We start from the raw sequence: 27996 nt of genomic DNA on the forward strand, positions 1-27996 counted from the left end.
TTGAACTTTCAGTGGGATTTTAATGTTAATATGAATTTATAACAGGTTAGTGACTTTTTATTGTGTAACATTATGAAACATTATGATTCTGGAATAATCTTCATCAGCAACTGAGCAAACGTATCCAGTTTATTATAAACTCTGATGACCTCTGACCCCTCAGGTTTATCAGGTCATCAGTCAGGATTTCTGTGCCAGGAGTGTGCTCAGTTTAATCTTCCCGTCCATTGAGGCGGTCAGACAGGTGCCGCAGTCCACTGCCGAGCACCAGTCGACTGTCACCACCGGTGCTTTGTGCCCACCCAGTGACAGCACACTCTCAAGAGCTGGCTCCCCATTGGTCAGCTGGAAAAAGGAAAGACATGTCAGAAAATATAAACATAATTCAGAAAAGGGCTGCGGCGTTAACATTTGAATAAAACACGTTAATTGTGTGCTGCTATTTTGTCCTTTCAATGCACTGTTGTTAAGCCACTGCAGCGGCTTCCTGCTTCCTGCTGCAGCAGTGATGGAAAATAAGACACCACAGTGCTTTTGAATAGCTCCTTTCACTTGAAAAAAACTCCCAGATGGTTTAGCTGACAAGTAAAAAATAATATGCACCTTGTGTCATTACAATATCACAGAAGTACTTAAAGTTTGGGCTACCACCGATGAGCTAAGCTCACAGGTGCAGCTAATCAAACTGATGTCAGCGGGCAACCACATCGCCAAAGATGGCAAAGCACTATTTTGGAGTGTGGGAAGCACCACAGACCTGTGGATGAATCTAAATCTAAGAAACTAACTGTAGCATTTGCTAAATGGGTGTACAAAGGCTGTGTCCTTGCCGCAGAGGGTTCAGATTCGATTCCAAACCATGGGCTTTTGCTGCATGTCATCCCCCCTCTCTCTTCCTCTTTCACGCATTATCTGTCCTATCAAATAAAGGCAAAAAGCCCCCATACCATTGTAACCATACCATTAAAAATGTAATTAATCATGATTAACTATTAAAATTTAGCAATTAGGTACTAAATCATTTGACAGCCCGGAATTTAAGTCAAAATTGAAACAAACAGCAGTTGATGGGAAATTAGAAAACAAAACACCAAAAAAGTATTTCAATTAAAAGTATTTCAAATTAAATATTCATGCTGGTTTAACCAGGAAAAACTTAACTGATGGTTATTCAATTTCTTATTTTTAAAGAGAATCACATAAAAATAACTACAATAAATGTAATAATAAATATTATATACACATAAAAACACTAAAACTAAATAAAAAAAATAACACATACATATCATAATTAATGAAAAACATACACAACATATACATTTTAAGAGCATTTTAAGAAGCTGAGATATAAATAACTAGAATTACTGCCTTGTAAATGTATGCCACTGCATACCAGTCATGTTCCTCTTACAGTTTACATCCATGTTTGTGAAAACATGGATGCTTCACACCCACCTTCCTTCCAACAGCACACAAGATCTGTACAGTCAGCACAATTTCAGGATTAGCACCCCTTCTGTTCCTGAGATATGACACTGAATAATGGACAGAAATGTGTTTTTGCAGAACATTATGATGTCATAGTGAAGCTGACCTTTGACCTTTTGGATATATAATGTCATCAGTTCATTATTATATCCTATTAGACATTTGTGTGAAGTTTTGTCATTGTAAGTGTATCTTGAATTATTGAGTTACGGTCAGAAACATGTTTTGTGAGGTCACAGTGACTTTGACCTTTGACCTTCTGTCACCAAATTCTAATCAGTTTATCCTTGAGTCCAAGTGAATATTTGTGCCAAATTAAAAAAAAAAAAGTACCTCAAGACATTCTTGAGATATTGTGTTCACAAGAACGGGACAGATGGATGGATGGATGGATGGATGGACAGACAGATGGACAACCCGAAAACATCATGCCTGTGGTCACGACTATTGCCGGTGCAGAGGCATAAAAATATTCTTCTTTTTTTTTTGCCTTTTCTTTTTAAAAATTTGATACTACAGCTTAAGAATGACAGGAAAGGTGGAGAGATAGAGGGAGGATGATATGCAGCGAAGGGCTGCTAGTTGGAATGGAACCTGGGCTGCTGTGATAGGGACACAGCCCTAGTACATGGGGCGCCCACTCTACCAGCTGAGCTACTGGGTGTCCCACATAAAAATATTCTAGATAAAAGCAGAACAGCTGAGTGTGGCTGAGAGGTGCACATATGTTGACAAATTGCAACTGCTGTACATTAAACCCCAGGTTTACTGCATATTTATCATATCTTATTTAGTGAAGGTGTATTTACTCTGTATATGAGTCCTCCGGTGCTGGAACAGGTGAGGATGTGTTGGCCTTCAGAGTCAAAAGCAAAGAGTCGACCTCGAGGAACCTGAACCTGAACAAGAGTCATAAATTTAGACATCAATGTATCATTAAATTCATTTTATCCATTTCATTCTTTTACCTAATACTCCATCAGAAGTTTTTTTATTTTCCTCTGACCTAATTTAACTATGATGACATCCTGATTTTATAGTACTTTAGTAAATGAGAAGTAAATGATGAAAATAAATAAATTCATAAAAAAAAGCACTGCAGACTGTGAGGTGAACCTGTTTCCACAGTAACACTACTTACCTGTTTGTATCCACTATATCCTGACAGGATGAAGGGCCCCGTGGCATCCTGAGTTAAAATCTGCTCCGACTGCTTCACCCCACAACGATGGATGTTCCACTGGATGAACTGAACACAGACACATTTATTCAATAAACTCAAAAGTGCTATGGTAGTGTCTTTCCAAACATGCAACATGCTCTGCAACATTAAAACACATTTTAATGTGGAATGTGTACACATTCTATAACTAGGATGGCTTTTCCCAACAATACACACACACCTTGCCGTCTTCTCCGATGCTGAAGACGGTGTTTTCATCGTAGCTGAACTCCACACTGTAAACTTCTCCATCGTGAGCTCTCCAGCTCATAGCACTCTCATATCGCTGCATATCTACACCAAAGATTCATATGTAAATGTCACAGAAAGTACTCCAAAAAGTAGAACTATGTTCACATACGGAAACTGAATGTAACTACACGCCTTTATACTGTACTGTGCAATGTGCTGTTTAATGTACTGAGCTGGTTCAGTAGGATATTAAATGCTCAGGACTGCTGTGAAAGTCTTTGCTGAGAGAATGATTGAGATTTTTTGACTGTTAGTCAGAAAAAAAACACTGTCACTTCGAGGTCCTGAAGCATTAAAGGTCATCCGACATTACTTCTGAGATTTGACACTGTACGTGATAGGGGTGTCATTTTCATTTTTGCAATATATTGTTGTGCTCTCTCTCGCAATAAATAATCGATACACTGAAGGCAAATATTGATATTTTATTACAACACACACATATTAATGTTCATGCACTTTAATGTGTCCAGCTGTCCAGTGTTTACAAGCCTAGGAGGCAGTGAGGCACTATGCAAAAGTATTCATGCACATGTTTCTTTGTACATTGTTTCATGTACTAAGTCAGCAGTTTTGCACAAAAAATGTTTGAAGTTTTGGAATAATATGGGTATTTTTTTCTTTTTCAGTCACATATATTGTGATATATCGATGAAATTTCTTGCAATATATCTATATATATCTCTCTATATCTCTCTATATATCTATATATATATATATATATATATATGATATTATTGTTATCGAGGGCCAAATATCGTCACAGTATCGAATCGTGAGTTACTCGTATTGTCCCACCCCTAGTAAATGATCATATTGTCGACAGAGGAATCTACAATGAAAAGAGTCATTTGTTGTGTCTCTGATAAACACTGACCAAACAGTCTGATGACTCCATCGGCAGCTCCAGTCACCAGCAGGTTTCCATTGTGGTTAAAGGCTGTGCAGTTAATGGCTACTGGTTCAGGTTCTAAAGAAAACTGGAGCTGAGAAACAGACAGAGCACTGATTAGACCACAGCCACAGGAATTACATATACTAAAGCTCATGCTAAACATGCTCATGCTGGTCTTCAAGTGTACACACCAAGTTATAAGTGTTAGCATAGGTGTGGACTAGTGTTGCAATGGTATGATTTTCATGGTACGATAACCGTCTCAGGAAATATCATAGTTTCACAGTATTGCGGTACTACAGAATTTATATTATCATCAGTCTCAATGACTCTTAAAGGAATGAAAATGAAAGGGTCATTGTTTGTTGAACAAACATTCTCTTACTATCATTGAAACGTGAAACCATTTTGTTAATGGAAGTATGTGAAAAAAGTCTCCCCTTAGAAAATAACTTAAATAAAGGGGAGATTCAATGTCTAGTTGCATTTTTTGTCAATACTGCAATTAAGCAAAAGTAAATGGTATGATAACCATCAACTTTTCTATCATGGTATACTTGAAACCCGTATATCGCTGCAACCCTAGTGTGGACTTATTATTCTGCTGGCATTAAATTCAGTGAAAGACCGCATTATGACTTGTGTAGGACTCAAAACTCAAGGTTTAGGACTTGTCAGTCTTGACTTGGGACTAGACCTGATACTTGTGCGCAAAGACTTGGTCCCACCTCTAAGTGTGAGAGTGTAACCTTTATGATGTTAGTGTGCATGAACATTACATTAGCATAGTTTAGTAGTACATAGAGCATTTTAATGTGGCAGCTGTTAACGTTACCATCTAACCGTGCCTTACCTTACCTTACCTTATTTTACTTTACCTTACTTTACTCTTACCTTCTTACCGTATTTTACCCTACCCTACCTTCTTACCATACCTTACCTTGCCTTACCTTCTTACCGTACCTTACTTTACCTTACTCCTTCTTATCGTACCATACCTTACCTTACCTTACTTTCTCTTCTTACCATACCTTACCTTACCTTACTTTACCCTCTTACCTTACCTTATCTTACCTTACTCTACCTTCTTACTGTACTTGTACACTGACTTATGGATGGTGTTAATGTCAACATCCAAGTTGTAATTATGACTAAAATCTCTTCTGAAAACTGATATACCTTTCTTGGTGCCTAAAATGTAAATGTCTGAAAAGGTAAACAAACACGGATGCATCATGTCAGCCAAGGTCCATCACCTATGGTAAATTAATCTACGGATATGTTGTATTATCAATGCAAGTAGTTAATCCTCACAAAACCAACTTAACAATCATCTACGATGACCTGAACATTCACAAGTTTGAAAAACGTGACAATGTTTCCCATCACTATCATCCGTCTCATATGACATGACCCTAAGTTAGTAGTAAGTAAGTTCAGAGGTGTCCAACCATGTGCCTTGTAGAGCCAACAATCTGAAGGTTTTTATTCCAGCTGATCACCTCAGCGGACAGTTTTACTGACAAGCAAATGAGTGGGTGGAGTCTGGTGGGAATGAGAACCAGGCCGCTGACCCTGGTAGCACATGAGTGGTCAATTTACGCCACAATGTCTGACAATGTACAGCTTGATGCCTAACAATGGACACCACACAGTGGATAGGTCATGCATGTATTAACAGAGCTGATACAGCGTGTCAGAGTCAGCCTAGCTGCCAGTTTGTGGTACACCAACTAAAAAAAACACTGCAGCCCAGAAGCCACACACACACTTCTGAATGTATCAGCAATCACCAGTTGTCAGGCTGACAGTGGCCAGTTGCAAAATTTTAACCTACTGTGCCCAAACCTAGTTGGCACCTGGTTATGACAAGTAAGGATAACGTGTGGAATAAAAAAGACAATATTTTTGCCTTTGTTGCATCAATGCTGACTTTCTGAACAGTTTGATTTTTGCTCATTAGCTAAATAACTTTACTGAACTGTTTACTTACCTGTTGTTTGACAGTCTTTGTGTCCCAGAGCAGCAGCTGTCCAGACACCGGAATAGGGAGTCGAGGTGCAGATTCACCACTTCCTGATCGACTGAGAGCTGCAGCTGAACAGACAAACGACGAACCGCTGGGACTGCAGGCTAAAGACAAGATACTGAGAAACAGAGGATGAACATATTACCATTCTAATTTGTATTTCAACAGTGAACATTAGTAACTGATATTTGACAAAATGTAGAACTCAAACATGTAGTGTTTATCCAAGTGTCCGCCTGGTTTATTTTAGTCTATTTTGTCAAGTAGAAGTTTCACCATTAATTACTGGATAGATTGCCATGAAACTTGGTACAAACATATATGTTCCCCTCGGGATTAACTGTAATTGCTTTGGTAACTGCTTATTCCTCATTTAGCGCCATCATCAGGTGACATCAAAGTTCAAAGTGGTTTTTCATTTACCCAAACTTTGGTTTATGACCCCAAATGCCTGATTGACTAATGACATTCCCATCAGCCACAGCTTTAATTTGCGCAAATCAGAACATGCTAAACTAAGACAGTGAACATGGTAAACACTAAACATTAGAATGTTAACATTATCATTTTAAGCATGTTAGTTGCCATGAGCATTTGTGTTAGCATGCAGACGTCAGCATTTAGCACAAATCATTCCTGTGCCTAAGAGCAGCCACACAGAGCTGCTAGCATGACTTTTTTTTAAACATTTGTGTTGGCATACAGTTTGAATAAATGAAATACAATGTGTTAATAAGGTGAGCTTTAGAGGTGTTGACAGGTGTAGTTTTAAGGTTTTGGACATAACCAGGCTAGCTCTTTTGCCCTGCTTCTAGTCTTTGTGCTAAGATAGGTTAACGACATCCTGACTCCAGCTCTTTTTTTTCTTTAATTGATCTCACCCAATCTCTCAACACTGAATTCACTTTTAAAAAATCCTCACACAAACAGCAGTCAATGTAGACTAAACTGTGGACCACTTGTCATTGTTTTGACACAAAATGTATTCAATGACACATCTAAAATGCATTGTTTTTTCTCTTTCAACTACCACTGAAACTGTGTATTTAATCTCCATTTAGCATGTTTATATTCCATTGTAACAACTGTCAACAATTGAAAATTACATCAAAAACCTAACATAACCCAAAGCTACTATATATCAGACTGCAATTAGCTAAATTGTGCCACATCTAAAATAAATCCAAATAAAGACGTGGAAAGGAGTCAAGTAGTTGGACATTTTGGAATCGTATGGGACGATGTAGAGTTTCACTGTTCTCTTCCAGTCAGAGTGGTCTACAGCCTATCCCAGGACATTGTCTTTTGTCTGTTAACGTTCCTCTCTATTCATCAATCTCATAGCTGAATTACTTTTCTAGTGAAGGTGGAACGTTTATGTCAACCAGCCACATGATCAGATGTCCCTCTTGGACACAATAAATGCTGGCTGTCTGGATATACCTGCACAAGGTTGCCAGGGGATGGATCAGGCATGCAAAAAGATACGTTCACAGGTGTAATGTGGCAAAATGCAGAGGACAGGGTTGACTAGCACTGTTGTAATTCTATATCTGTAGCTGTCCTATACAAGTATGTATAGTGAGTATAGACCGATCAGCCAAAACATTAAAACCATTGGTGGGTGAAGTGAATAACATTGATCGTCTTGTTACAGTGCAATGTTCTCCTGGGAAACCTTGGGTCCTGGTATTCATAGAGATGCTACTTGATGTGCTCCACCCGTCCAAACACCTTGGCAAACAAAATAAACCCCTTAATGGCAACGGCACTTAACAATGGCAGTGGCCCTCCAGCAAGACAATGCACCATGCCACATCACAGAAACTGCTGAGGCATGACCCGAGAAACGGGACAAAGTGCTCAAGGTGTCGACCTGACCTCAGATACCCCAGATCCCAACCTGATCGAACATTTGAGGGACGTGCTGGTACCCCAGAGGTACACCCGATCCATGGTGGGTCCTCCTTGGAACAGACTTGGCTCTGACCTGCTAAGGCATGGACGCAGGACCTCTACAGGGTGTCCCTTGGTGTCTGGCACCAGAGCGTTAGCTTTAGATCTTTTGAGTCCTGCGGGTGCTGAGGTGGTGTATCAGCATGTCCCACAGATGTCTGATCAAATGGGGATCTGGGGAATTTGGGAATTTGGAGGCTAGGTTGATGCCTTGAGCTCTTTGTCACGTTCCTCGGACCATTCCTGAGCAGTTTTTGTGGTGTGGCATGGCGCATTGTCTTGCTGGGGGGGCATAATGGGTGGAGTGTGTCAGGTGGCAAAACTTCCCAACAGAACATTGCATTATAACAAGATGATCATTGTTGTTCACTTCACCTGTCAGTGGTTTTAATGTTTCGGCTGATCGCTGTATAGTACCTTGTAGTTTTGTACTGCATGACTAGAATAACTTCAGTATTTTTCTCTCTCTCTTTTTCTTTTGTTGCAAAGTTAATTTTTGTAAGGCAGCACTATCCATACAACAAAGAAGTCTCCTTGTTTTTGTTGTATTGGAATATTAGTTTACGGTATGCTGTATGCCAATAAATAAACACACAAAAGATACTTTAGAGACAACAAACAATATTTTAATTCTTCAAGTTGGTAGAATTGCTGGGGTCAACATGTTTCTTGTTACAAGACATTGTCAGTTTCTGGTTGGAGGGTTGATCCTGAGATGTGTATGCAGTGTTTTGGTTGCATTGGTGCATATTAGATTAACTGTTGTGCTGGCCTGAATGACAGTAAAGAAAACTGTCTGACTGTTTTAAAAGGTGAACTAAATATAGAGAAATATGTGTTGACAATTGTTTAAAACTACTGTCATACAGTAGAGTGAAGGGACAAGCAGGCTTACCGTGGATGAGTTTCGTCAATGTTCATCTCGTAAAGATTCTTCTTGGCGTCCGTATCGTACAGCCGCACTGTGCCAACACCGCTGCCTAGCAACAACTGACCACACACACACACACACACACACACACACACACACACAGATATTTTGTCACTTAGTGGGACCATCCTAGGGCTGGGGTGACGCATCGACAACGTCATCGACTACGTAAATACGTGAATTATTTGCGCGAATTATTTGCACTGACGCGTCGGTTCAAACAAGAAAACTGCAGCGTGCAGAAGCAGCAGCAGTGCTGTGCTATTGTGCTATGGCCTATTCAAATGCTGGAATTTTGTATTTATGTGACAATGCCTGAATGCAACACAGGCTCCGCTCCATTGACTGTGTGCACAGTGCCATGCTGCAGGTTCGGGCCGGGCACGGTTATAACTGTCTCACTCTGGTCGAGTTCGGTCAGGAAAATGCAGTGCGAACCGCACTCTAGTGTGCTCACCTGTGTGTGTGTGTGTGTGTGTGTGTGTTTGTGCACGCATCGGGGCCGAACTCCGCAGAGAGCAGAGGAGAATTGTAAACATCCGACCATGTAGAGACAGAAATTACATACGATAAATAGCACAAGGCTATTTAGTTTGTTTAATAAAAGGACAAGGTATAGAGCTGTTCTATAGAAAAGGTAACCTTAAATGACTTCTGTTGTGATCTGGTGCTATATAGAAAATAAAATTCAATAAAATTAACTTGACCTTCAAGGGGGGCAGGGTGTGCCACTGGGGGGGGGTGGGGCGCCCCCTAATATAATGGTAGAGGAAACACTGATGTTTCAATAAATGTTAATGTTAATAAGAAATGTTTTGGTGTTCATATTGTTTAAACTGCCTCAATCAAACAATGGGAAAATAATCGATAATCGAAAAAAATAATCATTTAAATAATCGAAAAATGAATTGTTAGATTAGTGGATTAATCGAAAAAAAATAATCGCTAGATTAATCGTTAGAAAATTAATCGTTTAGGACAGCCCTAGACCTTTCACTGACTTGCATACATTCCCCAAGACTGGTAGAATAGCTCACAGAATTATTCTATCTGTGTTGATAATCAGATTATTTTCTGGGCACAACAGTTAACTAATGACTGAGTGTTATCATTTATCAGGTGTAAGTGTGAACAGAACCCTGATTAATGTTTTTAATGTCAGTGTAAAGTTAATGTGCAGTCTGTGTCTTGTTTATACCAGTCTGTCTGGTTTGGTGGCCCATTCCAGAGACAGCAGAGGAGACTTGGACATGATGGTGGCTTTGGTTTGCATGATGGGATTGAATGACCACACCTGAGGAAAAGGAGGAGGAGGGATTTTTACCTTATAATGTGTTATTAGGTATAATAATATGCAGTTTTTCTTCTTTTCTATGTTCGTACAACCCCAAACGATAAATTATGCAGACTCACCTTGATGACTCCATCTACATCCAAACTGGCAACCCGACGACCAGAACAGTCAACCCTGGAAAACAGAAGATGAAGGAGAAATGGATAGAGAGAAGAGAGAAGAACGAATGTTTTAGGTTTGGTTTCTAACTTTTATGTGACTTTAAAAGCCAAGTCCACCTGTAGTTAAAATTGTACAGTCCTCTGATGGTGTTCAGTCATTTCTTAGGCAGGCTCAGAGATGTGTGAGATTTTGAGTAGTTAAACCAAACTGGAAGTGTGTTGAAGGCTGACCTGCAATGCATGATGGAGGAGTGGTGTTCTCCGTACTCCTCCTGACTGAGTTTGATGAACGGCTGTTCAGCTGACAGACCTCCTCCCTCTGCTCCTCCTCCTCCTCCTCCTCCTCCTCCTCCGCTCCTACTGTTTGAGGAGGAGTCAGAAGGTTCGCTGGAGGTCTCAGCAGAAGGCTCTACCTCTCCTGCTTCCCCTCTCTTCTCTGGTGTCTGAAGATATCACAAGGAAGGATACTGTCAGTGTAAATAAAATCGATGTCCAGTCCCAGCAAGCCTCCATGATGCAACATGATGCAGTTCATTTGGATTCAAGCTGTTCATGGCTAAATAAATTATTATTCTAAGTGCCCGGCGAGACCAGAACATTTATTTGTGCACCCTTGTGCAATAGCTGGTGCTGGAAGCTACTGCGTATGGGTTTTAAGGTCCAGACACACCAAACCAAATTAGCCAAAAAAACACTGACAAGGGCCAACTAGTACAAACGGTGCGGGACACAGTAAAGAATCCAGAATGACAGCCACTCACCCAAAATTGACATTGACTGACTGCCCACCATCAGCTTGGTGTGTCAGGGTACTAAGGCAAAGAGGTACAGTGGTTGGCAAGCTATAAGCGAGCATGCTAGCTAGCTGGTAACACACTGCACTGGTCAGCCAAAACAGCTTGTAAACTAGCTGGCTTGCTACCTTTAGCTAATAACCACTTAGCAAGCCAGCTAACTCAGTACTAATCATTTAGTTAAAACTGATTATTTAAGGGAATGTATTTTTAGTATGGACTCTGTTGGGATTCACAGGACCACAGATGGTTTATCATTTGGTAAAATCATCACTGGAAAATTTAAAGGTTTTTTTCCTCTGCATGCTCTTTGTCTTCAAACAAAGAGGGCTATGCGACACCCGTCTCCACAGAAGATCTCAACTCATACCTCAGTGAGACTCAAGTCCCAAAACTTGATTGGACAAGACCTTTTACAGTGACATGTGACTCTGTGATGTCACAGGCATCTGTACAAGATCTGCGCCCTTTTTTTCTTGCCCTGGAGCTTCAACAGCTCACACCACTCTCCGGCTGGGCTTGGAACAGCCCAGAGGCCCAAACCCCTGCTCCAGAGGCCCAGACCACTAAAGGGAGAGCAACTGATCACAGACTCTGGCAAACACAAGGTTTGCAACTAGCTTTCCAGCAACAAGGAACTAAGTGAGTTAGCACCCAGCGTCTAACTCTGCGAAATCCTGAGCGACCAGCTTCCTCTGAGTTTCACCTTTGAAACAAAGGACACAACAAAGACTGCAGCTGAAACCACACCTTCCCAGCCTTCTTCTGCCGGCTAACAAAGCAGCACACCACCAAGTCACTCTTTCTTCAATCCACTCAAGGATCGGTAATGTAACAACTGGGAATAGCTTATCACAGCTTTACAGGCTAAGCAAGACTGTTTGACTTGTTGTATGTGATTTGATGCTGTTCACTGAGTTATTGTTGTGATTGCTGGCAGTTAGGTCATTGATTAGTTGGCTTCGCCAATGCTAAGTGTTTAGTTTGCTAATACTGTTCACAAACAGATTCTTGCACACAACTAAACAATCTCTGCACTAATCCAGACTGTTTTCAACACACGTCACATTGACATAGACTCATTAACAAACAGGCTTTCAACAGAGCTACACCCAAACAGGCATTTCAAAGTTCCCGCTTCTTTTCCTTTGTCTTTGAAGCAGCCTTGATTCGGCCATTTTGGTAGTTCTCTGTTGTCAGTCATTTTGCTTTGTAGGCCAAACGGCTCCTTGATAACAACACCCGCCTTTGTCTTTCTCTTCTTTCTCTCTCGCGCACACACACACACACACACACACACACACACACACACACACACACATATACACACCAAGCTTGTATATAGCTAGTTAGAATTTGTGTGTTTTGGTTTGCTTTGCTAATTTGTGAATAAATATAATTCTTTGGAATCATACCTGCTGTCTGTTTAATGTTGCACAAGAGTGAATGAATAGTCAACCTCTGCTGCATCAAGAACTCCAAAATCCTTCAGGCGTTAGTGTTAATTTTGGTTGTTGTCATTAATTTAATTATTAATCAAACTCCAAATTAATAGATTAGCGGATTTTATGAGATCCGAGAGATATCCTCCTCTCGGAGCCCTTGGCCCTCCCTCCCTATAAAAGGCTACAGCCGGTGAGCAATGGCAGTGCGTATTTTTGAAATGAAATGGCCGAGAGCGGAACGTCCACCTGAAGACGACCGGGATCTGACATTACCTCAAAAGAAACAAAGGTTGTTGGCGAAGAAGTTGTCGGATAAAGAAAGGGACAGAACTCATATTAACATTGGCCTTGCATTTCCAAGGTGGAGAGCACTGCAAGAGCTAAAGGGGCTACAATCTGACTCAGAGCTAGCTCTTCTTCTCCTGGACAGGTACAACATAAAGTCAAATGTCTGTTTTAATTAGTGTTACAGTAACGTTAGGCACATGTCGCTATGTCGATTTAATTAAATTTACAATCGTAGCATGGATTAATGTCCGGAGCTTGAGTTATTAGCGGCTCGGTCCCAGTAATGGGTCAGGCGTTTCGGTTGTGTTAGGTGAGTAGCCCAGCAGCTCAGCTAACATTTGCAATTAGCACTGTAAAATGTAGCCCGGTGGGCAGCCTGGCGGCTGTGTTTAGCTATTCCCCTGCCTACTTCAATGATGATGGTCCCTGTAATAAATGCAATGTATTTGCTGAAATGGAGGCGAGGCTCAGTGACTAGAAGAGCTGGTAGAAGCGCTCCATAGCTGCAAGCTACTCCAGTAGCCGTAGTAGCTCTAGTGCTAACTCTGGGAGCTAACGCTAACATTCCTCTCTTCTCCGTGAGCCTGCCAGGCTCCACGCTAGAGGTCGCCGGAGCTGAGAAGCAGGCTCCTGGAACGTTAGCATGGCAGCCGACTGGTGCTAACACTAACGTCCCCACGCTTCTCGGCTCCGACTCACTGAGCCTGGCGGAGAAGCGTGGGGACGTTAGCACTAATGGACTGCCATACTAACGTTCCAACTCTTCTCCATGAGACCGTGAGCCCGGCTCCCGGCTCAGTTGGAGTTGGAGCGTTAGCGTGGTAGCCGAGTAGTGCTAACGCCAACAGGAAAGCAGGGAAATAGCTAAACACAGCAGAGACCGAGAGTGAGAGAAAGACATTGCTAACTGCTAAACTAAGTTGGCTAGTTAGGTTTTATTTACTCGCCCCTGTGGCGAGTTAATCTGCCTGCAGTGAAAGTGGGGGCTATCCGGTGCTTCCTCCTCATGCTCCACTTCACTCAGCTGCTAACACAGCCAGTTAGTGCACAACAGCGAACCTAGCGGTGAAACAATTTTGCTTTTTGCCCCTTTAAATCCCAATATATTTGGTGCCTCCGTGTGAAGCCTCGTGTGTTGACCCCAACATTTATGGTGCCGCCGAGTGAGGTAAATATATGTTCAATCAATTTCAATCAATTTTATTTATAAAGCCCAATATCACAAATCACAATTTGCCTCACAGGGCTTTACAGCATACGACATCCCTCTGTCCTTAAGACCCTCACAGCGGATAAGGAAAAACTCCCCAAAAAAAACCCTTTAACGGGGGAAAAAAACGGTAGAAACCTCAGGAAGAGCAACTGAGGAGGGATCCCTCTTCCAGGACGGACAGACGTGCAATAGATGTCGTACAGAACAGATCAACATGATAAATTAACAGTAATCCATATGACACAGGGAGAGAGAGAGAGAGAGAGAGAGAGGGAGAGAGAGAGAGAGCGAGAGAGAGATATGCAGGTAATGACAGTATCTTACAACAACATTAATGGAAGTAATAATATTATAGTTATAGTTCTGGTTACAGAACTGTTGACCCCAACAACTCCCTACATGGAAGTACCTATGCGCAGCAATTAGTTCCAGCACTCACAACATTTCTGTTTATGTAGAAAAAGATAAAGCGTGCTAATTGGTGCAGATTAAAGGTGTTGAAAGGCATATTCTTTAACTCTGAAGAGAGCTAGGCTGGCTGTTTCTTCATGCCTCTAGTCTTTATGCTAAGCTAAGCTAATAACTACCTGGTTCTATTTGTATACTTGGGGCCCTGACACAACAAGTCGATGGTCGGCAGTTGATCAATGTCAGGCTGCTTTTTGTGTAGTGTCCCGCACCCCTGGTGCTCGTTTGCCCTTGTTGACTATTTTTCAGCCGATTCAGCATGTTGAAATGGTTCATCATTGTTTGTATTATTGTTCACTGGTGCACAGTAGATATCATTTGCTGGCTGGCCATCAGCTATAGTCTTTGCGATGTGCTCAAATGCAACATTTTGGTTTAGACACAGATGACGTGAGGCAACGCAAAGGACGGACTTGGTCACTACCAGTGACACCCATCAGGTACCTGTGGTGGTGGTTTGGAGAAAAGCTCCTTCCTCTCTTTCTCATGGTCCTGGATTCTCTTATGTCTGGGATGGGATGGCTGGTTTGTTGACTGGTTTGTTGACTGTTGGGACTGGGAGCTCGCAGGTTCACTGGCTAATGCCTGGCTGGAAACTGGCTTCACCTCCTTAGCTTGGACAGCCTCTTTTGACTTTGTAGGCTAGAAGAGACAAATTAATGTCAGATACAGACAATGATCTCAGGTCAGAATTCTATCAGCCACTCGGTGTTGAGAACCTCTAATGTGGTTGCCAGACATTACAGCCATAAGTTGCAGGAGGATGACTGAAACACCTGTGTAACCCCCAACAAGGCTCCAAAGGGACATTTTAAAGCTTGGAAAAGCCACATCCTCTGAGAGCAAAGGGGTGTGGTGCTGATGACAGTGTGATAGAATGAGGCACCAATCAAACTATCAATCAGAGTAAAAATATGGTCACTTTGGGTTTGGAGTTTTTTTTACTCTGAATGATCTTTGGTGATGGGATGGTCACCTTTAAAATGTCCATTGAGATTCGGAGAATAAGAAGGCAAATGATCTCTTGGGAGCTGAAGTTGTGCCAAAACCTCTGAGCTTTTAAACATCTGCCCCACTCTTACCGGATTGGTCAGTAGGTCCTTCCTACCCACTGCTACCTGGCTTGGCGAGGACCCAGTGGTGGGCTGAGGGGGTTTTCCCGGCGTGCGTCTGCCCTGCGGCAGGAATGTAGAGAAGAAGTTTCTGGAAGGAGTAGTGGCAGTGCTGACAGGGCGCTGGCTCGACACCAAGTCCCTAAGAGGGCATGGGGGGGCAAAAAGTGACGAAGTTTGACAACAGAGAACTGAACGAGTACATAGCTGTAATGGAGTCAAGAGTTGAGAGCATGCAGAGACAGACTGGTAAGAGCTGGACAAAACCTTGTCATCGACACATCCTCTCATTTTGGAGTTGATCTCACCTTGGTGCTACCCTCCAATAACATCAAGGGGGTAAAATAACTTCATGAACAACAAAGGTAATAATAATATAAATTATAATGCATTTTATTTATAGGCTCCTCAAAGCACTTACAAGACACAGTTAAAACAAGCAATGTATCAATGGATCATGAAGTCAAACAATTCAGTAATATACAATAATAAGTTAATAAAATAACGACAAAAATCAGAATTATAAAATCTATGTATTAAATCATCATCACAAAGTCATGATCAGTGCAAGTCTCCGTGTGTGTCACCATTAAATCAGACCGAGTATGCCAGCTTGAGAAGGTGTGCTTTCAGATGAGATTTGAAGGTGGAAAGGCAGTCAATAGCGCAAATGTCATGGGGGAGAGTTCCAAAGGCAGGGGACAGAACGACTGAAGGCTCTAAAACCCATGGTAGTCATGGCAGATGGTGAGTTGGATTGCAGAAGAGGATCTAAGAGTATGAGAGGGTGTGTAGATATGAAGGAGTTCAGACAGGTAGGAAGGGGCTTGATTATGAAGGGCCTTAAAGGTGAGAAGCAGACCCTTGAAACTGATGCGATATTTAACAGGAAGCCAGTGAAGGTGCTGGAAAATGGGAGTGATATGATCTGTGGAGGGGGTTCTGGTAATGATATGGGGGGCTGAATTCTGGACCAACTGAAGTGTATGAAGACACTTGAGATGAGGACCAAAGAGGACAGAATTGCAATAATCAACATGGGATGTAACAAAAGACAGAATGAGTAAAGTGGCACTGTGAGGTGTAAGTAACAGGTGAAGACGATTAATATTACATAGATGAAAACATGCAGAGTGAGTAACATTTTTGATGTGTGCCTCAAAGGACAATGTACTGTCCAGGATGACACCCAGACTCTTAACCTGAGGGAAAGGATGGACATTGGAGCTGTCAATGTTTAAAAACTATGCAGTTTAGCCAAAGTAGATTTAGTACCTACAAGGAGAACCACAGTTTTATCACTACGATGTTTGAGGAAGTTGTATGACAGCCAAGATTAAATAACCAATGAGCAGTCATAAAGGGAATTGGGTAGAAGAGTGGAAGTAGGCTTGGTGGATAGATAGAGCTGAATGTCATCTGCGTAGCAACAAAGGTGTGGAGTGGTGTTCCCTTTGCACTATGAAATAGGTGGGCTGCAGTGCTTTCATAGGTATCCTAAGCAGGTTTGATGTCATGAAATACAATGTTCCATGTGTCATTGATAAAGACTTTGTATGGTACCTTTGCCCATATTTTACTGTTGCCTACATTTTAGACTTAAGACCAACTGTTGTACATTTGCCATGCCATTAGCCAGTTTTTGATTTTTCTAGATTTAAAACAACTTTTGACCAAATATCCGCTAAAACTGCAAAAGAAAATGCAAACTAATGTGCATTTCTATCAATTGCAGTTATGGGAATATTTTTCATACCACACTGTAAACATGTTTATTGTGTCAAGCTGGGCATTTTAACATGGGTGGGGTATATGGGGATTCACTCCCTTTTCGAGACAGCCTCAAGTGGCCATTCGACGGAAACTGCCGTTTTTGGTACTTCAGCATCGGCTTCATCCTGAGGTTGGTACTAGATATTATCATTGTAACAATGTTGGAGCTCTACAACAAAGATGGCGGCATGAAACACATAAAGACAACAGCGTACAGCGATGTGAAACAGCGACAAAGAAAACACAACTGCAATTTTTGAATGTAAGAAACATAATCAACAATGAAATTAAAAGACAAGAACAAAAATGAAGATGGTGACAAGACATTCTGGTTAGCGAAGCAGATGGGATTTTCCATTAGTGGGGAGAAAGGTGATGATGAAAAAGTAAAAATGTATCAATGTTTGTTTTTAGCCATGCTAACAATGTGGCCCTAGGAATGATGGGCGGTCCACCACCATGAAATTTATACAGACATTCATGGTTCCAAGAGAATGAAGCCAACTGACTTTGGTGATTTCCTGACTTTTTATCCTGCACCACCAACAGGTTAACAATTTGAGCTGTCCAATACATTGCTCTTTTCTAACCATTTTTCTACACTTAACATTACAGCCTCACAGAACAGCTAGGCTAGCTGCTAGCTGTCGTTCTTATACTGCAGCAGCCTATACATTGAATGACCACAGAACAAACTGAAACACACACAGCCAAGAACTGCAACACAAGGAATCTCATGTTGTTGGGTCACTATGTTTCTTCTTGTCTTGTCTAACAGAAGGTGGTGTCCAGTTTAAGTCTAAATACTGACAAAGAGCATTCATCTGAATTAAGAGCTGCATGTTTAATCCTGTTGCATGGCAATGGTAAATGGACCTGCATTTGTATAGCGCCCTTCTAGTCATCCAACCACTCAAAGAGCTTTTACACGACGAGTCACATTCACCCATTCACACACACATTCATACACTGGAGGCTGAGGCTACCATAAAAGGTGCCACGTGCTACTCAGTTTTGAATACGCTCACACACCGATGGAAGTATCGCTAAGAGCAATTTGGGGTTCGGTACCTTGCTCAAGGATACTTCGACATGCAGACTGGAGGAGTCGGGGATCAAACCACTGATCTTCCGATTGGTGGACGACCCACTCTACCTCTGAGCTGTGAGTTGTGTTCATGTATTTCTTTTGTATGTTATCTACCAAAATCTATCTAGATTCTTATATATGTTGAGTGAAAAGCTTGTTACTGTTGACTAAACCATTTATGGTTACTGCTACCGAGAGAAAAAAAATCACTTTGGTTTGTGACATTTCTTTTGATATGTCCTCTGAGAAACATTTTCCTTCTGTCATTACTGCTTTGTAGGCTTCTTTAAAGTACAGCCTGTAAATGTTCCCATTACGGGCAGGGCTGGGCGATATGGCGTATAAATAATATCACAATGTTTTTGGGCTATATCGTGATACACAATATATATCTTGATATTTTAAATATCCTTTAAACTAGGGGACTAGACTAAAATTCAAAATAAATTACATTAACAACAAAGTTCAAAATAAGCAGCTAGTCTTATTTTATAAAGTACTGTTATAACTTAGTTTAACAAACTACTGTTAGAATAAAGTTGAAGTATTGTTACAATAAAGTTAAATCAAGTAGACTACTGTTATAATTAAGTTTAATAAAGTATTGTTATAATGAATTTAATCAAAGCAGAACCCCTGATGCTTTTATTCTGAAGCACCCGGCTCAACTCGGGACAAAAGTGTTGATGTTTTTGCTGTGAATTTGAAGCTTTCGGTCAACAGCTTGTTGTTAGCAGCTAGCAGGGAGTTAAACTGTTTCCGCCGTGATGTTAAACATGAGGATTTATTCACTTATTCACCTACAAAATCACACGCCCTGCCTACTCACACTATCACCTAGGAGAGAGTGGAACAACCTACTGAGCATTTGGTATAATCAATATTTTGCCCACCACTACCACTAGAGATCATAATTAGCAAGCACAATGTTAATTTCATTGCTATGTAGATAATACCAAACTCCGGGGTTTCCCATACATTAATTTGTGGCAGACAGCCACAATGTCAACATTGCCTGCAACATATTGATTTCCTTTTTTTCTTTTTTTTTTAAATTGAGCCCTCTATCTCTAACAAATACATTGACAAAGGACCGGTCTGTGTCCATTATTTTCCAACCTACTTATGATATAAACTGGCTGTGTTCCATAGGTTACATAATGTAATAGAACAAAGCGCAGAAAACAATGCTGCAGACTACACTGGAATGTTAACAATCGCAATAGTAATTAATAATCTAGTATCTTCATCTGCTCTGATGCATCTGCCAATGCTTGAAAATTTGTCCTGGCAGAACCAGAGAGTAAACAGACCCTCACAAATTCAAAATGATTTTCTTTGTCATTCGTGTCTAAAACTTTAACCTCCATAACATCCACCTCCTGCTAGGACCTGAGTCTCATTGAAAACTTGCTGTGGGGATTTTTCTTTACAACCTTGCAGAAATTCAGTGTACTCCACGTCAGTAAGGTTTACACAGCTGGCTATGTGCAACATCAAACTTGCTCTTGTGGTCTGAAAGTTGTTTTTAAGATTATAAGATTCTAGCAGTTGCCCATATCTCTGTCTTTAAGTAACACCAGTAAGCACATCCAGTTCCGTTTCTGCAATATCCCAGTTTTGAGTTTCAAAGATGAAATGATCTTTTCACAGGTTTAAGCCAGAGAGCAGTCAACACGCCAGTGGAAAATATGGCTGCTAAACAAAAGCCAGAAAAGTAGAACATATTACCATAAAATTTCAGTAAAACACCTGGTCCCTTTCACTAGCCCGGTGTGGCTGCACATTTCGAAAGATAAAGGCCTGTCTCAATTAGACGCCTGATCTAGCGGCCAAGAAGTTCATTTTTGACAAAAGTCTCTCTCTGATGTGCTGTCTGTTGGAGCTAGATCAAATGAATGATTCGTAATTGATATATTATCTGAAGCCTAATTTTTACACAAGTAATATTCATACTGGTTTAAATAAACAATTTGTTTATGTTTCCTGATCTTTGCTGAGCAACGTTTTTTTTTGGGGGTTTTTTGAGAGGAGTTAAAGGCCTGTCCCGTATAGACGCCTGTTGATTTCAGTGATTTAAACAAATAATAGCCCAGGCTATTAACTGAAGTTTTACGGTACTCTTAGCATCACGGCACTGATTACCCATTTATTTCACTGCTCACTTGGGTAGGATTTCAGTTAAAATCTCTGAGTTGCTCTCCCCTCAACAGCTTGTGCACAGTCTGAGATCCTCTGACAAGAATGTGCTGGCTGTTTCCGTGACTATACATTCAAGACTAAAACATGATCTGTGACAAGGAGGTAAACATGCCTTTGCTGTTACGACTGGTCGGCTCTGGAACAACCTGTCTGAGGAGTTTAGGCTCTCCAAATCACCATGTTCTTTAAAATCATTTCTTACAACTAGCCTTTACTGGCATACCAACATGTGTTATATTTTTCTGTCCCTGATATGTCATTATACTTTACTGTATATTTAAGTGTCTTAATAGTAGTATTAAATTCAGAGTGTACTATATCTGTCAGCTCAGTCAACAGTCCTCTGTCAGCGTGTGAAACTGCTATGTGAAAATTTAAAAAAATGGATCGTACTGACAAGAAACAACAATTCATCAGGTGAATTGTTTATTTGGCAACATCAACTGCATCACAGCACACAGTGTAAAACAGCATAAATACTGTATCATAAACAATAAGTTAGTTAAAAGGTTTTTAAATATATATTTTAGATGAATAAACAGAAAATAATTCTGCAGTTTTTTCTGCTATAAAGTGCCTCAAAATTCTTATAAAAGTGACTCTGGGATGAAGATGTATGTATGACAGCCTGTTACAACTTGCCTGGAAGAATTAAAACTCCCTCACATTTCTTCCTCCTCATCTAATTTTCTTCTCATAAAACAGCTGTTGGCACGGAAGATGAATAACACCAAAACATTAGAAATTATCCTAATTTAAAGATTGTGAAAATTCAGTGTAATTTTTTTTATTTTTAAAAGATTTTAGTCTCTGACTCTGAATTTCAGACTTAAGTCTACATATTTCTACTTAATCCTCAAAAACCAGAGATAAATCTCAGAACTCAAATCATACTTTTAACTTCTCAGTAGCATTAGCAAAGAACTTTAGCGCCCTTAATTTAGCAGGTGGTCGGCCATGATATGTTCTAAAATTCAGCAAAGGGTTCTTTTCTTCACAATTGACATATTAGACTTCACAGTAAAACTTTAAAAATAAAACACCAGTAAAACAAATGCAGTCAGTCATTGCACTGAGGTAAAACTGAACAAGGAGCTAGCAGGCCTAACATCAGAAACATTTCAAGTGTCTGTCCTGTGTTTTTGGTGGTTCAAAATAAAACAAAAACAAAGCCATCAGGGTGAAAAACACAAAATTGCGATGAATGGAAAGACCTTTTAGAGAGAAGATATAAGATGGCTGTCATCTGTAACAACACATTCCTTTAGGTGCTTAAACGGATATAAAAGCAGGACTTAGTTTCTATCTGTTGATCTAGTATCTTTAAACAATTTCGATCCACAGATACATCAGAATAAGAATATTCATTTAAAGCATGGCAGCCATCTGGGGGCACCAAAGGAGTATTGAACCTTTGAACCTTTTGGGGTTCGGGACTCACTAAAAATTAGGTATTTTAGTTTGGGCGGTGCTTTATGTCCTGCATCATACAGAGTGTTGTGCGCCTGATGCACGTTTATTGGCGCCTTTTGGACAAGCTAGCAAAACCCATAACCTATAAGTTGTTTAATAACCTAATCTTTTGCCAAACCCCAAAATAAAACCTACAGAAGACCTCACACCTAACTATAACTTCAATCTGAGATGATTTTGTGTTTTTTTTTTTTGTGATCATCGACTTACGAAGATATACTTCTATTTTTGCTCCTTGTGTTGTTGGCACGGCTGCAATCACGACTAATGTTAGACTTCCCTGCAGATTTTCAAATGACTTCTACCTGGATGCTGATAAATTCTCAAATTGGCCATCTCAACGGTATACTGGAAAATATCTACAACTAAATAGTGCTAAAAATATACTGACATCTAAATTAAATAAATGATGTCAAACAACAAAAATCGACTCAGACGGACGGTCTGGATTCTGACATAAATGCAGTATGCTGCATTAATAGATGCCCAGATGGGTTACAGAGCAGACAATCAATTCCCATGTACACAGGTGTGAGACAAATATACAAATTACAGGAAATCATGATCAGTATATTCTGTATGATTTCATACTGGACGTGCATCAAATAAACTGATCTCATATTAAATGTGTGTACTTCTCAGTCTATTTTGCCTAATTTTCCGAGCTGTAGAAATTAAACTAGCCCATACTTTGCCACTCAGTCCAACTTTTAAATCTTACAAAGGTGCACCCACGTTATCATATTAAATATGAACGTGCACTCACAGGTTAAGACAGCCATGGACTTTGCTGAAGCATTCACTGCTACATCCTGCAAAATCTTTTGGATCAAATACCAAGTTCTCTCTCGGGGTCAGCCATGTTAAAAACGGATCAACTCCTGACTTTATAAAAAACTTTGGCTAAAATCATTATGTTGTTGACTTTCTCTTCAATCAGCACAATGAACATTAAAAACGCTGACAGAATGGCAGCCATCTTAGTTGTAGTCAGTCATCAGTAAAGACAGTGATGTTAGTGTCTCACAGCTCAGTGTCTCCCAGACGGTCCATGTTCTGGACGTACACCGGCAGCTTGTGGTGGACCATCTCGTCTCCTTCTCTCTGGTCCCGACTCTCAGTCTGCAGGGCAAACAGCTGGACGAGATGAGATGAGACGAGACAAACAGGTCAGAACAAAAAAAATGATAGCCCACTACCACCTCACAACAACAAATGTTGCATCAATAAAAGAAAACAATCCTTGCACACTGATTCCCAGCTACAAAACGTATTCAAATAGACAACAGTTTGATCTGAGTCAGATCTCCGTCAGGTCAAAATGTTTGAAAATTATTACCCCACCCATATAAACACACCTATGGGCACAGAAAACACAGTTCTAAGCAAAAAGAGGAAGAACCTTAAAATGTCATACAAAAGCGTATTTATATGTACAGATAATCCAAAAAGGCCACAAAAAATTCTCCACACGTGCATTGCATTTTACTATTAACATATACAAACGTGTGTCATGATATAGATCATTGACTGTATATAAAGATGGGCAGCTTAACAGCTCCTCATAGTGAAACCCCCTTCCATGTTAGTGGATGGAACATCGGCCAAACAAGAAATTAAAAGTACACATCAAATAGATGTTCCCAAAGATGGTTTCTGTCATTTTGGGTAGTTCTTTCCACACTGATGTTGATGCAGTCAAGTGTTTGGTTTTAATTAGTTACTGACTGCTATAAAAAGGGGGTCATGATTGAAGTGTGTGTGCTGTCAGTGTACTCGCAATCAATGGTGCTGCTCGCAATTGGTTGGGACAGGTGGAACTCGTTACTGTGGCTCCACTTGTTGATCACTACTGCACAGACTCTGGCTTCAAATGACATTAGCCATAGAAAAAAAGCTATACCTTAATTAAATTTGAATAATGATCAAATGTTGGGACATTTGAAAAATTGATTGTTTATAAGTCATGAGCTATTTAAATGTAAACCTGGTGGGGAGGCGGAATTGGTCTTTTTTTTTTTTTTAATCTCATGATATGTGTTATAACCAGTGGGATATTCTAGAAATGGAGACAGAACCTTCTCACTAAATTATGGAACTTTTTCAAATGATGGTACATTTTAAATAAATGATGGGAGTCTGTTTCAACCAGTTGATGGAATAAAGAGTGGGCCTTTTTTAACAAAATGGGAGTTTTAACTAAATGATGTTATGTTTTAAAACTATATGATGATACTTTATTTACTAAACGAGATACACCATGGACATTTTAAAACTGACCTTTAAAGCTAATCTGGGAATATTTCAATGTCACAATGATGCACATAAAACTTTGAATTTGACACTAAACAATATTGAAATCTCACTGGACCTTTTTATAAACTGATGGAACTTCCAACCACTTCAAAGAACTGCTTAAGGTACCAGTATGTAGGATTTAGTGGCATCTAGCAGTGAGGTTACCAATTGCAACAAGCATGTAGAGAACCTACGGTGGCCCCAAGGTAATGTACAAAACGTGAAAGGTCCTCTCTGGTTTGTCCATTCTGAGCTACTGTAGAAACATGGCAGTGCAACACAGTGGGCTGTTGGGCTGTGTGGAAGACTATTTAGACAGAAAATGAATGAATGAATGCAATATATATTCTTATTTTATGCTGACCAGTTGGCGGAGCTGTTCGTTCTCTTCTGTCAGGCCCGTCATCTTCTGGACTTCAGCATCAAAACTCAACAGGACCGGCTGGGGTGAGAACCAGTTAAGGAACAGAAATCAACAAATCCAGAGTTTAAATGACACTCAGACACAGTGAATCATTGTGGTGCCCTTTAGAGTTTCAGACATTTGTTACAATGTCTTCACTGTTAAATCTAACGTAGCCATAAACTGGACATCACAATGCAAACTTGTAACATCACAGCTGTGGATTCTGTTGAAGGATATGCATACACTGGAAGAGGACTGACAGGAAGTTGTGCAGTGAAACCAGGAAGGTGTCGGCCCACTGTCGAGAGAAGTATGGAGAGAAGGCTGGGTTCTGCTCGGGTGTGGGGATAAATGGCAGAATGAACCAATCACGCCACTCAATCTGACTCTGCAGCTCCAACGCCTGCTTCTGGAAAAACTCTTGAGTCTTCTCCAGGTTTCCTTTCTAAAAGTAACACAGGACAAGGCATGGTTGTCAAAGGGAGATTTGCAACCACTGGTACAGTCTAGTGATCTCTCTGCAGGATATTACCTGGATGGTGTTGATGACATAGTATCTGTACAGGCTGGTTCTCAGTTTGTTTACTGTTGATCTGTAAACGTCCTCCAGTCTGCAGAACAGACGTCTGTCCAGGTAAAGCCAGTACTCCTTCAAACCAAACAGGTCGAAGCTCTGGACAAACTGCTGCAGCTGATCGATGATCTTATCCACCTGCAGGCACAACATGTTTAGATTTAAGACAAACCAAAAAAGCATTCTTCTGAAAAGAGTCCATACCATTACACAAATCCTTGAGAAAAAAAAAATTATATTCCCATCAGTCCTACCCTGAAGCCTTTCTCCTTGTCAGCTTTGATCTCACTGTCCAGGTGTTTCAGAGTGTTGGTGAAACCGCGGTAGATCAGATACTCTCTCACATGTTCATCTGTCCTCTCTACTGCTGACCCCATGGTGACCTCTGACCCTGTGAGGTACAATGTAATACAGTGTACAATACAGTTACACAACACAGTTTTCCTGCTATAAGTATAAAGTCCAATCTGATATTATTCAAAGTCTCAGACTATATCTAGTCACATGTAACGATAGTAATATAATATTGATATATTGCCCCACCCTCTAACCTTGTACTTATAATAGCAAAAAAAAGTTAAGGATGCTCCAATTCAGCTTTTTCTATCCTGATACTGATGCAGATACATCAGCTCAGAAAGAATACCCAAATGAAAGCTCTCTCCCCTAAATTTCTATAAACTTCACTTCATGGAAGTTATTGGAATTATATAAATGCAAATTAACATGACAGCTACCCAGTCCACTCAACAAGGTCAATGATAGTGTCAGTCCAGATCCTGTGTGTAAGATCAGTGCATACAGTAGAAGCTAACTGCATCTCTGTAAAATATGACTGGTCTGCAAAAAGGCGACAACAAGGGTGGGAATGTTTTGTCCATCTGCCATTGTTGCTGGTGGACTCCAAAATCTACCAGCCACACAGTAGATTACCAAAGTTTTTTGGCTGGTGAGTGAAGCAAATCTAGCAGCCACTCGCATATTTCACCAGCCTTTGGGCTGGTGTTTGGTTCTAATTTTCAGCCTAGCTGGTATCAAACTGAACCTCCTAGATCAAAACAATTGATGGGCAGAGGAAGGGGCAGAGAATTGGATCTTCTTCACTGCGAACAATGATGCTTGCATATCTGCATTTGGATAAAACTAATGACACTATATATCTGAGTAAGAAATGTGTCGCCCACTTGCACTGTGGATGCCTTGTCTTTTGTAAAATAGGCTATCTGTTGTAAATATTGTCCTAAATATTAAGTTTGCACACAATTGGATTTTTTTTGCCAATATGCTGATATATAACAACTCATTTGACCAATAACCGATATCCATATATCCACTTTTTCCCTACCTAACTTTAGTGATCATCAAGTCTCTTCTGTAGTGGAATTAACTTCATATTATGCATGCATACTCTTCTCGTGATTGCCGACCAGCAGATTGAGACATGAAACACAACACTTTTCAATATATGTAATATTCATTCATTGTGCAAAATAAGAAAAAGTATGTTGGCCAAATCTGATCAGTTCATTTTAAAGCAAATATCAGCCGACACCAATGACATGCCAATAATATTGTGCATCCCTACAAAATATCAAATGGAAATAATACATCTGAAACATTATCATTACTAACAGAACAAATCATGAGATCAGTTCACCATTGTTCATTAGTCAAAATTACATTGAAAATATAAACAACAAATACCAGAAACCTAACGTAAATGGCATCATGTTAGCTATATTGAGCTATTAATATCACAATAACATTACCAGTCCAGCTAGTCTTAAGCAGCCTAACGACCTTACAAAGCTTCATCTATTGATCAAGTTTATTAGTAATATATACTGCTAAAATGATTAAGTTTAGTGATTTAAGCCCTGTTGAATATCCCCACACACTTGGGGTTCGACCCTAAAGTTCATATTCTGCATAAGCACGCCTCCTGCTGAGATAGAGAAGCATTAGCTTGACACATTACTACAATACGTTTAAGTTCTGACTTTGCACTAAACTGCTGTAACTTTGTTAAGAGTGTAAAGCATCAAATAAAATGTTGGCTGTCTGAATCTGAATGTAACGGTTTTTTTCTGTAGTGAGTAGGTTAGTTTTGATTCCTTATACTAAATAAGATACATTCAAGAAATCTGAAAACTTGAAGTGGCCCAGAAGCTCCAGTTAGCTCCTACTTTCTACACTGATGTGTGCCGCCATATTGAAAAATTAAGTCAGATTTTTTTGTATTCTGCGAATTTAAATAATATTTGAAAGGTAACACATATGCCGAAACAACATGTGAATCGCTTTTTATACAAAAATGCCTTGTCGTGTCTTAATATTTACGTACCTCGGCCGATAATCAAGATTATCTTCAATGGGGCAGATTTGTATTGGAGTTCGGTTTCTTCGTGCAAGACGGCAACACGTACCGCTGTGAACAAAACCTTCACTCCGCATAAACGGAATCAGCGTTATCTGGATCCAAGTCACACCTGGAGCTCAGCCCTGCTTCTCTGTCATATTCTGAATGTAATAAGATGTGAAATATTTACTACAGCAACAAAGAGAAAACTCTCTTCCTGTTGTGCTTATCCTCATCAGTCATGTGACGAGTTCATGTGACGCAGACAGCTCG

At 40.3% G+C, this 27996-nt stretch overlaps 1 protein-coding gene across 1 annotated transcript; it reads right to left on the minus strand.

The window, feature by feature from the left end:
* On the minus strand, window positions 1-27974 carry wdr91 (WD repeat domain 91). The gene is made up of 18 exons (XM_049603384.1): window positions 27709-27974; window positions 25619-25755; window positions 25323-25502; window positions 25028-25235; window positions 24749-24831; window positions 23114-23223; window positions 15519-15690; window positions 14881-15078; window positions 10460-10671; window positions 10187-10241; window positions 9972-10067; window positions 8738-8832; window positions 5851-6004; window positions 3840-3948; window positions 2892-3004; window positions 2630-2737; window positions 2298-2387; window positions 1-345 (listed from the first exon to the last, which is right to left on the minus strand). Exons 2-18 carry the CDS (start codon window positions 25739-25741, stop codon window positions 181-183), a joined length of 2271 nt encoding a protein of 756 aa, XP_049459341.1. The 5' UTR covers window positions 25742-25755; window positions 27709-27974; the 3' UTR covers window positions 1-180.
* Between the last annotated feature and the right edge of the window lie 22 nt (window positions 27975-27996).

This window comes from Epinephelus fuscoguttatus, linkage group LG18 (genome assembly GCF_011397635.1).
Source record: "Epinephelus fuscoguttatus linkage group LG18, E.fuscoguttatus.final_Chr_v1".
NCBI lineage: Eukaryota > Metazoa > Chordata > Actinopteri > Perciformes > Serranidae > Epinephelus > Epinephelus fuscoguttatus.

Coding starts and splice junctions, on each gene's coding strand:
- wdr91 (XM_049603384.1), bottom strand. CDS start 25,741: ATGGGGTCAGCAGTAGAGAGGACAGATGAACATGTGAGAGAGTATCTG. Junction 3,005..3,839: donor TGGAGTCATCAGACTGTTTG/GTCAGTGTTTAT, acceptor TCTTTGGTGTAG/ATATGCAGCGATATGAGAGT. Junction 2,388..2,629: donor GATATAGTGGATACAAACAG/GTAAGTAGTGTT, acceptor ACTCTTGTTCAG/GTTCAGGTTCCTCGAGGTCG.